Below are 13639 nucleotides of genomic sequence, written 5' to 3' on the forward strand. Positions count from 1 at the left end.
CTTCTCAAGTGGTGAAGCAGGGCTGCAGGTGTCTGTCTCTCCTACCCTCATTTTCTCTGTCTCTATCCAGTAATAAGTAAATAATATATATATATATATTTTTTTTTTTTAAAATCTCAGCTCCATCTCTTACTAATTCTGACACCTTAGGTAAACCTTACTTAACTCATTGTGCTTTAAATTCAGTTATCTAAACATATGGTCATGGGGTTGGGTGGTGGTGCACCTGGTTGAGCTCACATGTTATAATGTGCAAGGACCCAAGTTCGAGCCCACAGTCCCCACCTGCAGGAGGAAGCTTCACGAATGGTGAAGCAGGGCTGCAGGTATCTCTCTGTGTCTCTCCCTCACTATCACCCTTTTTCCTCTCAATTTCTGGCTGTCTCTATTTAATAGATAAATAAAGATATTTTTTTTAAAAAGAAAAGAACTAGAAGAACCGAAAATTACTATTAAAAAATAAATAAAAATAAAAATATGGTCCTACTACTCATACTTCTTCAAATAAGAGGGATAGAGAAATTGCATGAGCAAAACGTATATACACTCTAAATTAAATTTGGCATATAGTGCCAATAGTAATGTGTCACAAATTTCAAATGATTATTTGCAGTAAGATAATAAAAATATAATGTTATTCCCTTCAAACAATGTTATTTCTAGTCGGCACATAGATAATCTCTAGTCATTCCTGAACTTGAACAATCAGAGGTAACCTAAAATGATGTTGTTCATATGCAATAAAAATCTCAGTGTTAATACAACCGAATTATGGGAGTGCTTCTGGTTGTCCTATCTTCCCTACTCACTCCTTTCTACATGTCACAATAGTTAGAAATTCAGGCTCCCATTTTACTTTGATCAGTTTAGGAACCTCCTAACCCTGGTCTTTTTTGTCTGGGCTTCTCTTATCTTCCACAAATAGCATCTGTGCTATTTTACCAGCTTTTTAAGATAACTATTATCATACATTGAAATTTTCAACTACCACTTTTAGTACTTAGAGTTGTCATGCCATTTTATATGTTTATGTTCTATATGAAGTTTGGCGGTAAACTTATCTCTTGTGATGGAATTCCTTCTAAAATAAGATCAATTTGATGGCTTCTCTACATTCACTGCTTAACGACCCAGATTCAAATCCTGATTTTTCCACTCTGTGACCTTAGCTAAATCATTCTGTTTTCTTGGCCATAGTTTTCTGAGATTTGGAAAGAAAAAAAAGAAAGAAAAGCTTAGTTGATAATTGTCCAAAACTCATTCTGCTCTAAAAGATTCCATAACTCTACCTTTGTTGACTTTATCTATTCCTCAAGTAATGTCCAGTATTTTACTTGCCAGCCATTTTTACTTATTTCTATTTTTAAATTTTTTTATTTATAAAAAGGAAACATTGACTAAACAATAGGGTAAGAGGGGTACAACTCCACACAATTCCCACCACCAGAACTCTGTATCTCATCCCCTCCCCTGATAGCTTTCCTATTTAACCCTCTGGGAGTATGGACCCAAGGTCATTGTGGGATACAGAAGGTTGAAGGTCTGGCTTCTATAATTGCTTCCCTGCTGAACATGGGCATTGACAGGTCGATCCATACTCCCAGGCTGTCTTTCTCTTTCCCTAGTGAGGAAGGGCTCTGGGGGAAGCAGAGCTCCAGGACACATTGGTGGGGTTGTCTGTCCAGGAAAGTCTGGTTGGCATCATGCTGGCATCTGGAACCTGGTGGTTGAAAAGAGAGTTAATATACAAAGCCAAACAACTTGTTGAACAGTTATGGACCTAAAGGCTGGAATAGTGCAGATGAAGAGTTAGGGGGTCCTCCATTTTGTAAATAGCTAGTAGGCATATTTTAGTTGTATTCCAAAGGGCCTGTGGCTATACTGGTTTTTTTTTTTTTTCTTTTTTTCTTTTTTTCCCTGAGCCTGAAATCTGATATGCAGGTAGATCCAAGTTATTGGCTGGGGAGATGATGTCATGGCTGGGAAAAGGACCAGAAAGCTGGATCAGGGAAGAGAGTAGCTTCCTAATATGGGAAAGGGGTATAAATATTGTTGACTGTAAATCCCATTGATTTGATGTGATCTGGGGCTCATATTCAGCATAGGAGCCTATGTGACCTCTGCATCCCTGTAGATCTGAGCTCACATTCTGTGGTCATGAGTAAGAACATTCCAAGCTGCCCTAATATCCAGCCATATTTAGACAGTTGTTTTACTGTCTAAATGTACACATTCATTTTTATATTTATGCTTATAGACCCAAAACTGATAAGCAGAATATCTCCAGTGTTTCTTTCATTTTGCTGAGATCATAAGTTCACATGATATATTTTGCTACTAATATATTTTATCAACATGTGTTGATGTATTTTGTGTCATTAAATAACAATTACAACCATAAAAAAATCAACAAGGGTAACAAAAGGGAATGAGTGAATAAATAAATAAAAATATTTTCTGTGGTCTGGGAGGTGCTGCAGTAGATAAAGCACTGGACTGTCAAGCATGAGGTCCTAAGTTCAATCCCCGGCAGCACACATACCAAGGTGGATGTCTGGTTCTTTCTCATTAATAAATAAATAAAACCTTTAAAAAAGAAAAAGCATACTTAAATAAAACCGTTTTCTTACCATGTTATTACTCAATATTCTGTGAATGAACTATCTATATATACAAAGGCTATCTATGTATTTTACTGATACTTTTTTCTTTTATATTCACTATAGTCAATTGACTTATATTAATCTGGCTGAACTGTTTGTTTGTTTTGATTTTTTAGAACTGAACAGTATTTTGGGAGTCCAAGTGACATGGCCTCAACTGCAGAACATATCAGAGACAGGATGAAACTAGTTGGTCTCAAAAGGCAACAGCTGAGACTTCCTGAAATGTTGACCACAGAGAGCTAATAGCGACTAGACTCCCAAGACCTCCAGTTCATAACCCCGCATGTTGACGGCAAACTACGACTGCAGTAGCCACAACACGTTAAGATGCATTTCACAAGCAGGATAAACCTCATTTCGTCCTCTTACACATTTCTCTCTACATAGTAATACCTTGCAACTACCAAGGCATGCTTTATGATCATCGATTCCAAGTATCTTAAAAGAAGGAACTGTAAACATTGCACTGAAACTTGCTTTAAAGCTTTACCTGACCTGTCAGTTTGTAGGTGAACAAACTGATGAGAAGCTTTGATTGGTGCTAATAAGAGTTTAGGAGTTCAATATAAAAAAAAAAGTGGTTGCCCTTCATTCCCAGGCGAGGTAGTAAATTTAGACTGTAGTTAACCTGTTACTGGGAGACAACAATGTCCTCAAATTTTTGCTTTGTAATTCTTTAAAATTATTTTTATTGTTTCACTATGAAGAAAACCCTTCAGATCTTTGATATATTCATTAAAAGACACTTTCCTACTTATATGGATAATGTATTAAAGGTTGTTTGTGCTTAATAAAAAAATATCCCTCTGAAACATTTTATTTAATTTGGTGGCTATATCCAGTTTCCAGAGTTGAGTGCCTTATTTAAAAGGGCATTCTTAGAGTTGTGAAGATAATATAATATTTGTTTTTTATTTCATGTTGTTTGCATGTGTTTTAGCCAGGAAATTCATATGTAAGCATGTGTATATATTAAATAGGCATGTTTTATAATGAAAAAAGTTGTGAAGAATAAATTAGATCTTTAAGAACTTGTGAATAATGGAATACTATTTCTAACTTTTGTCTTCAACTTGAACATTATGCAAATTATTAACTAACCTAAAAATACTTTGTCTTTGGGAGAAGAGGGCTAGAGATGAAGGCATACATAATTACTTACATGTAATCCTCTGTATGAGAATAATCTTCCGGAAACTAAAATAGCAACTGTTAATAAGATTTACTTTATCATGATAGACTAGATGCTAAAGAAAATTTCAAGTAGTTAAAAAAACTGTACAACTCTTTTAAAAATACAATTTATAAAATACTAGTACTTTTTAAGTTTATATTGAGTTTAAATGTTAAAATACATATTTAATTTCATGTTAATTTTTATTTCATAAAATTGTTTTAAAAATTAAAAATAATTTCATCTTGTGATCAATACAAAATGATGTGAACAACTGTATGCTTGTTTCTCTCCATTGTTTACAAAATATGTTCATTTATCTTTCGTTGTAAGAAAAAAAAATGATTTCCTTTCAAACTTGGGGTTTCTCCAGCATCCTCACTACTATTTTTCCTGGGCAGATGCACAACTCAGCCCCCCTACACCCTTATTGTTTACTGGTCAGCAGCTTGCAAATCAGGGAATTAAATATTAACTAGATTGACTTTGTTGTTGCTAGGGGTGGGGGTAGTTTGTTTTTCTTGTGCCTTCTAATTTTGTGTGTCTTTCAGTGTGAACTCAGTACATTTTTCCCTCAATCTGTTTTATATATATATATATATATATATAATATATATATTATATATTATATATTATATATTATAATATATAATTATAATATATAATATAATATATATAATATAATATAATATAATTATAATATATATAATATATATTATATTTATATATATATAAATATATATTTATATTTATATATATATATAAATATATATATATATATATATATATATATATGGCATTGTGATAAAACTGTTCTCAGTTCCAGATTGCCAGAATTGAGTGTTTTTGCTTCAGTTTACAGCATCTCTCCTTCTGTCGCCTACAACTTAGAATGTTCTTACTTAGACTTTGCTAGAAAGTGTACGGATTTTAAGTGTTGAAGCTCTTAGTTCTACCATCAGCTCAGTTACTAAATGAATAAACATTATTTGCCTTAAGTTTTCCTGCTTATAGCATTTGGAAATATTAGTAGTTGTTTGAGTAAAAAGACAGAGGCAGATATGCTTTCAATGTAACATTATTGCTCTTCATTTGTAAAATTTGCTGCTATTTTCTTTATAGTATTTTTGTATACAGACCCAATTCCCTAAGGTGATTTATTTTTCATAGAGCCACCGTTTATTTGGTGTACATGTGAAGAAAGTGACTTCCCTCCCTTTGAATTCACAAACTCTTTGTGTGTGTGTTAAGTTGACATTGGCCTGAAAATGGAGAAAGAACCATAATTTCTAGCTAGTATATGCCGTCATTTCCCATATAACTTTAGTACATCTCAGGGAATTACTGAAGTATTCATTAAATTAGTTTTGTTGTTGCTAGGGGTGGAGGTAGTTTGTTTTTCTCTTGCCTTCTAATTAATTATATGTGTCTCTCAGTGTAAATTCAGTACATAATAGCAGTTTGGACATCTGTTCTTCACATATTTTTAACTCAATGGAATTTTTAGTTTTACTTATTTTTTTAGTTTTTGCCCCCCCTTTTGTTGCCGCTGTTATTTTATTGTTGTTGTAGTTACTATTGTTGTTGTTATTGATGTCGTCATTGTTGGGTAGGGCAGAGAGAAATGGAGAGAGGAGGGGAAGGCAGAGAGGGGGAGAGAAAGACAGACACCTACAGACCTGCTTCACTGCCTGTGAAGCGACTCCCCTGCAGGTGGGGAGCCAGTGGCTCGAATCGGGACCCTTATGCCAGTGCTTGTGCTCCGTGCCATGTGCACTTAACCCGCTGCACTACCGCCTGACCCCCTCAATGGAGTTTTAATTTAAAGATAATTTAAGTTCAGTTAAAAATCAGTGCTATTCATAGTCCTCATTCTTAGGGATCTTATTCTGCTAGGATGATTCTTTGGATCATCTATCCATCTAGGATGAAATTGGCAGGTCTCTAGGTTTGATGGCTGTATAGAAAATTATATCTCACTTTATAGACACTTGAATTGGCTAGTTCTCGTAGGAGATGCCTGATCACATATGTCTGTTTGTTGCGATATCTGGTAAGTTGACACAAGGTGTTCTACTTAAATAGTTCTTGTTAGTGGTGGCAGATTCCTTCACATGAACATACCAGTTACTTTTCTGATGGTTCTAAGCAAGTCATAGCTCTGGTGTAAACCCACTGCAACTAGTGAGTGGCCTTTAGATTATCCGGATTCATCTCATGTAGTATGTATTTGGAGGGAAAGTGCTGTGCTCTCTATTTACTTTATAGGATTCTTGCCAAAGAGATTGGATATTGCTGGATTCATTACCCATCTTCACAGAACCTTAATAAAATACTAGTAAAACTGAACATAAATAGTTGCTAAAGTCCTCTACACCTTTGCATTATAGAGAATGGTACAGGAAACTTACCAGTCATCTGTCTCCAATGAATGTAGGGTTAGGGTGTCCTTGCTTAAAATGCCAAAAGACATGTTGCAATGCATTAAGGACCCAGGTTCATGCCCCAGATCCCCACTGGCAGGGGGAAAGCTTCAAAAGTGATGAAGCAGGGATGCAGGGGTCTCTCTTCCTCTCTATCTTTCCCATCTCTCTTGATTTCTCTATCTAATAAATGAAATACGAAAAAAGAAAGCTGGATTAAGGAAAGTAGCTCCCAATCTTGTAATATATATATTTAACTACCGCATCAATCCATGAAGCTAATAATAAAATTATTAGTGATATTAATTTGCTAAGCATTGATCTGACCCAGGGCCTACTTATATGCATATTTAGCACAGGAGCCTATGTAACCTCTGAATCCCTGTCTGTGTTCGCAGTGCACAGCCACAGCTGGGAATATTCTAGGGTGCACTCACTTCAGGGCCAGTCTTCCTCAAGTGACAGAGTAGGCTGACGCAGCCTCCCTATAAAGACTGGGGCAGGACATAAATCCAATGTCAAGTCCGGCACCACATATTTTCCAAAACTATTGTCTGATTATCTTTTTTCAAATTACCTAATTTGAAAACCAGTGAGTACAAAAGTAGCATTTTGTGAAGTATGTTATATATTTAGGGTCATATCAAATATTTTTGTAAAAATCAAATATTTTTACAAAAATCAACAGGTTTAGGAAAGTGAACACATTAATATTTAGTACATTTTTTAAAAAATTTTTAAGCACTGATTTTTTGTCTTGCCTCCAGGGTTATTGCTGGGGCTCGGTGCCTGCACCACAAACCCACTGCTCCTGGGGGGCATTTTCTCCCTTTTGTTGCCCCCTTTTTTTTTTAAATTTGTTGTGGTCATTATAATTGTTGCTACTGATGTCGTTGTTGGATAGGACAGACAGAAATGGAGAGAGGAGGGGAAGACAGAGAGGAGGAGAGAAAGACACCTGCAGACCTGCTTCACCACTTGTGAAGCAACCCTCCTGTAGGTGGGAAGCCGGGATCCTTACACTCCTGTAACATTCTTTGAAAATATGAATTTAAGAAATTCACAGCAGTGCAATAAAAATCACCAGATCATCTTACTAGATACAATGTTTTCTTGATAAAAGTCTATCTCTGTTTTAAAAGCCATCCTCAACATGGGAAGGACCACATTATAAGCTCACAGTAATAATGGTGAAAGGTCAGAGTTTTACTCTATCAAGAACAAGTGTGTGCACATTCAGCACTTTAACACAATGTGCATCGTCCTAGCAACCAAGCAAGATAAAAGTCATGCAACATAAATAAATGAATAAATAAATAAGGCAGGGGTAGATAGCATAATGGTTATGCAAAGAGACTCTCATGCCTGAGACTCTGAAGTCCCAGGTTCAGTCCCCTGCACCGCCGTAAGGCAGAGCTGAGCAGTGCTCTGGTTTATTAAAAAAATATAAATAAATAAATAAAAGTGTTATGCCCAGAGGTTCGAGTCCTGATCTCACGCAAAGAAGACCAGAATCACATGCAATAGCAAGAGCCTTTATTAGCAAGCTTAAGCTTGGGCCGCTGACACCCTTCCACGCAAGGGGAGAGGGGAGAGTCTGCAACCCCGATCACTTTTCATTTCAGCTTTTTATAGTTAGCACAGGGTGGGTATAGGTGGGGATGTTTACACGGAACAAGGAACAGTTGGTTTCGGGTCAATGGGCTGTTCTCCTTTGCAACACCAGGGGACTTTCTACTTGTCTCTGGTTGGATCCAGGGTGGGACATTTTGCAGGTTTTCCAGTAATCTGGGGTGAGGCTGAGGTCAAACCTAACATGGCAGAGGCATTCAAAATGGAGTCACTCTGGGTTTTTCTCTGACCTCCTCAAAAAGGTATTGACAAGGGGCTGGGTGGTGACGCACCTGGTTGAGTGCACATGTTACCATGCCTAAGGACCCAGATTCAAGGCCCCCATCCCCACCTGCAGGGTGAAAGCTTCACAAGTGGTGAAGTAGAGCTGCAGGTGTCTCTCTGTCTCTCTCCTCTATCACTACCTTCCCTCTCCATTTCTGGCTGTCTCTATCCAACAAATAAATAAAGATAATTTCTTTTTTTTTAAGTATTGGCCAGGTGGTGGCGCACTATGGTACTATGTGCAAGGATCTGTTCAAGGACTTTCACCTGGCTCCCCACTTGCAGGGGGTCGTTTCACCTGCGGTGAAGCAGGTCTGCAGGTGTCTTTCTCTCTCCCTTTCTGTCTCCCCGTCCTCTCTCAATTTCTATCCTATCTAAAAAAAAAAAAAAAAAAAAAAGGAAAAAAAGAGAGAAAGAAAGAAAAGGAATAAATGGCCGCCGGGAGCGGAGGATTCATAATGTTGTCTCCGAGCCCAGCGATGACCCTGGAGGCAATAAAGGAAAGCAAGGTATTTAAGCTGAAAAGGAAGAAGTGAAATGGTCGATGTTTGAGGCTGACATCATCTTCCCATACAGAAAATCCTGGCGAGGGTAGAGGGGGGAGCATGGTGGTGGCGCACCTGGCTAAGCGCAGATAGCACCGAATGCAAGGACACTCGCAAGGACCCTTGTAAGGACCCAGGTTCCCCAGACGGCTCCCCTCCTGCAGGGTCCCCACCTGCAAGGAGGACGCCTCATAAGTGGTAGAGCAGGTATGTAAGTGTCTCCCTTTTCTCTTCTTTTCCCTCCTCTCATTATTTTATTTCTGTCCTATCCAATTAAGGGGGGAAAATGGCCACCGGAACAATGCATTTCTAAGTAGTGCAGGCACCAAGCCCCAGTGGTAACCCTGGAAGCAAAAAAAAAAAGAAAGAAAGAAAGAAAAGAAAAGGGTGGAAGGGTGGAGGCTAGATAGCATAATAGTTATTGTCTGAGGCTCCAAAGTCCCAGATAAGCCAGAGCTGAACAGTGCTCTGGTAAATATATATATATATATATATATATATTAAAAAGAAAAGAAAAAAATCCTAGAGAGCACCAAAAACAAAACAAATCAACAACTTAGAAAAATAATAGCATATAAAGTAAATATACAGAAATCAGTTGCATTTCTATATTATAGCAATGAAATACCTGAAAAATAAATAAAACAATTATTTTCAAAATAGCATCAAGAGAATAAAATGCCTTAATAAATTTAACCAAGAGAGTCAAATAGAATGGTGACTAATGTGCCAAGCTACAAACCCTTGCTCAAAGTGTCTGTTCCCCCCATCACCCACTATGATCATCAACCTTTAGCTAAATGCATGCTTGTGTCTCCCAGGCAAACCTGACAGTGAGCTGGTGGGGCTTCCCTGTAATTTGGTGAGGATAACAGTTGTTTGGCAAGAAACATGGCTTGTTGCTATCTATTCTGCCATTGCTGCTCCCACTCTGAATATATCTATATATATTCATTAATACTAGTGTGGTACATGGAAAAATAAGAAGATAAGGAATTCATTTAAAAGAACTTATTTTAAATGTTTTATTTAAACTTGCATATGTAAAGTATGGAGACATTTGAAAAATAAAGTCAGAAACCCAAGAAGTCAAGACACCAGAATACAGATTATAAACCAACCTTCAAACAGCAAATGCTTTCTTTTCATATTTATAGTACAGGGAAGACTATGAAGGAAGTAACTGGGCTGTTGACGGCTTGGTTTCATCAACTTAGATCAGCCACCTAATTTTTTTCCCCTCTATTTTCCAACTCATAAGACATAAGTAATCATCTGTCTTTGTCTAGAGCACAAAGTTTTCTTGAGTTCAAGCAGAGGAAGTGAGTCTGTATTTCACAAAACTAAAGGGACTTTATGACAAGATACAAAAGTGCACTGGGCTGTGTACAGTGAGAGGTCAGGTCAGGGAGCTTTCTTCAGGAGACCATCGCCACCCCTCCCACCCCCCAGCAGAAACTCAAAACAGGGACACACCAGTCATAATCTAAACTCAGGGTAAAGTAGATAGACTTCGCTTTTGAACTCTTCCTTTTATGAGGGTGGGACCTGTACTAGGAAACCACTTGCTTAGGGCTACTGAAGTTGTGAGGTGGGGCACAAATGGCCTGCTGCTTTTGTTACCCTTTTTTATTTCCAGGTTTCTGTGAGTTTCTGTCATCTTGCTTCCTGTTTTTCCTAAAAGCCAGAGTATATGAATATCTTTTTTCCTGCAGGTGTTACTAATTTTTTTTACCCTTCCGGACATTCTCAGCAATTGTTGCCTTTCATGTGGGTTCCATGATGACTTCTGTGTGAATGCTGGTGGGAGGTGCTTTTACTTAGAAGACAGAGATCTCAAAACTAATACTTTTAAAACCTGGTTGAAATTTAAGATATGATGAAAACTTAACAAATATAGAGTAGAATCAAAATATGGCTCTTATCATATTGATGCCAGTGAACTCAGTTATCCTGAAACACCATCCCATACACACTTAGAAAGCCCATTATAGGGGCCTGGGCGGTGGCGCAGCGGGTTAAGTGCACATGGCTAGAAGCGCAAGGATCCGGGTTCGAGCCCCTGGCTCCCCACCTCCAGAGGCATCATCTCACAGGCGGTGAAGCAGGTCTGCAAGTGTCTTTCTCTCCCCTCTGTCTTCCTGTCCTCACTCAATTTTTCTCTGTCCTATCCAACAACAACGACAGCAATAACAACAACAGTGATAAACAAGGGCAACAATAGGGAAAAAATAGCCTCCAAGAGCAGTGGATTTAGTGCGGGCACTGAGTCCCAGAGATAACCCTGGAGGCAAAAAAATAAAGAAAGCCCACTATAACAATACTTAAGAGTATTATATACAACATACCTATCTGCATCAAATAGTTATTGTTATACACATATATAATAACATCCATTGGGGGCTCAAACTGAGATCCTTACTCAGGTCCTTGTGCTTGGCACCACGTGCGCTTAACCTGCTGCACTACCGCCCGACTCCCTACATTCTTCTCTTTAATTGTCTCAGTATTTCTTAATAAAACCTCATTTAAAAAATGTTTCTTCACCGTTTTCAGCCGATCTTGGATGGACCTTGAAAAAATCATGTTGAGTGAAATAAGTCAGAAACAGAAGGATGAATATGGGATGATCTCACTCTCAGGCAGAAGTTGAAAAACAAGATGAGAAAAGAAAACACAAGTAGAACCTGAAATGGAATTGGCGTATCGCACCAAAGTAAAAGACTCTGGGGTGGGTGGGTGGGGAGAATACAGGTCCATGAAGGATGATAAATGACATAGTGGGGGTTGTATTGTTAAATGGGAAACTGGGGAATGTTATGCATGTACAAACTGTTGTATTTACTGTTGAATGTAAAACATTAATTCCCCAATAAAGAAATAAATTAAAAAAATGTTTCTAAATTCTTCACACACTTTCTGTTTAAACTCCATGGATAATGCCATCCTGTGTAGGACATTTTATTTCTATATCCCTTGCATTTTCAGTGTGTTTTTTCCTTCCTTGGCAAAAATCATTCCTCCCTAGTGCAGTGGCAGATCACCATGGAGCTGGAGCGTCACTGCCAGCTTGCTTCCCATGCAACTGGAATGACTTGCTCTCCAGACCTCCCTGGGGGTTACTTGGGATGGAAATTCTCAGCCTCAGCCGAAGTTTAGCAACAGAATGGAAAAACAAATGAAATGTGATTTTCCAAAATCCAAGTTGTTTTTTTTTTTAGTACTAAAATTTTTTTTAATATTTATTTTCCCTTTTGTTGCCTTTGTTTTATTGTAGTTATTGTTGTTGTTGTTATTGATGTCGTCGTCGTTGGATAGGACAGAGAGAAATGGAGAGAGGAGGGGAAGACAGAGAGGGAGAGAGAAAGATAGACACTTGGAGACTTGCTTCACCGCTTGTGAAGCGACTCGCCTGCAGGTGGGGTGGCGGGAGCTCAAACAGGATCTTAATAAGTAGGTCCTTGCGTTTCGCGCCACCTGCGCTTAACCCGCTGCTCTACCGCCCGACTCCCCCCAAAATCCAAGTTGATTAAGGCTCCTGCCGTCTCTTACAATCGCCCTCTTTTCCGAATGGGTAGCTGTCAGGATACTTCATTTTGTGGAGAGGCATTATATCAGCGAGAGAACCTTGCCGTGATGCAGTCTGAGACACAAACTTTTGTGTTCTTAGACTTTTTATATAAGCTTTGCACATGAAAGCTTTTCTTGACTGTATAAAAAATCGCATCTGGGAATCAGGCGGTAGCGCAACAGGTTAACAGCACGTGCCACAAAGCTCAAGGACTGGCGGACGATTCCAGTTTGAGCCCCCGGCTCCCCACCTGCAGGCGAGTTGATTATTAAGTGGTGAAGCAGATCTGCAGGTGTCTATCTTTCTCTCCCCCTCTCTGTCTTCCCCTTCTCTTTCCATTTCTCTCTGTCCTATCCAACGACCACAACATGAATAACAACAATAATAACTACAACAATAAAACAAGAGCAACAATAGGGAATAAATAAATATTTTTAAAAATCTCATCCAATCTCTTCCATTCTGTAAGTTGTTTTCCCAAATCAAGAGTAGCTGCATTTTTACTGTTCATTTAAAAATCCACACCTACAGTTGACAGTTATCTAAATCATACATTTTCTTTAGAAAGTTTCAAAGAAAAGATATTTATAATAACTGAGCAAGTATGTAACCTCACATGTCATTATTGCTAGGTCATTCCATAACATAATAATACAGTCATCTTTGATCTTTGACCAAACTAAGTATTCTCTTTACTGGCCTAGTTTTGTTTTGCTTCATTTTCCTTAACATTGATAGATGAAAACTTTGCTTTTTATATGAGTTACTTTTTATGGTTATTCTACCAATCATTAAGAAGAAGAGTTATATGCCCTTAAGCATATTCAGTTATAAGGAAATCTATGGTAGCTAATGTACCCAGAGTGAAACAATCAAAGAAGACATGAGAGGGTCAGGCAGGGGCACAGCAGATTAAGCACACATAGTAAGACGTTCAAGGACTGGCACAAGGATTCCAGTTCAAGCCCCTAACCCACTTGCTCCTTGCCACATTGTATGATTTACTTGTCATTTTTATGCACAGTCAGTTTATTATTTCTTTATATCTTTGTATTCCAACAGAAATATACTGGTAGTAGTTCCTGATTTCTCTGGTAAATTCTAAAGATTACTTTATGAAACTCAATCTACTTAAGCCACTACTAGTGATTTTCCCCAGGGCTTTTATAACACTGTATTTTTATCTAGCTTTTTTGTTTCACTGTGTGTGATGGCTTTTCTCACTGGGATGTCACCTATTTGAGGGCAGGAACCTCTTCTGCTTGCTACTATATCCCTAAGACTTGTTGTGTACCCAAAACTAGACAAATATTCGTTATATACAAAAATACTCAATGAATTGTCTTAAATAGTATTGATGTGCT

General features: G+C 37.9%; 1 protein-coding gene across 1 annotated transcript in view; it reads left to right on the forward strand.

The window, feature by feature from the left end:
* Positions 1 to 4119, forward strand: part of SESTD1 (SEC14 and spectrin domain containing 1) — a 110606-nt gene extending 106487 nt beyond the window's left edge. Inside the window, exon 18 of the mRNA XM_060177633.1 lies at positions 2780 to 4119. Within this exon, the coding sequence (XP_060033616.1) occupies positions 2780 to 2909 (130 nt within the window). The 3' untranslated portion in view covers positions 2910 to 4119. The remainder of the gene's footprint in view (positions 1 to 2779) is intronic.
* The last annotated feature ends 9520 nt before the right edge of the window (positions 4120 to 13639 follow it).

This window comes from Erinaceus europaeus, chromosome 18 (assembly GCF_950295315.1).
Source record: "Erinaceus europaeus chromosome 18, mEriEur2.1, whole genome shotgun sequence".
In the NCBI taxonomy this organism is placed as follows: Eukaryota; Metazoa; Chordata; class Mammalia; order Eulipotyphla; family Erinaceidae; genus Erinaceus; species Erinaceus europaeus.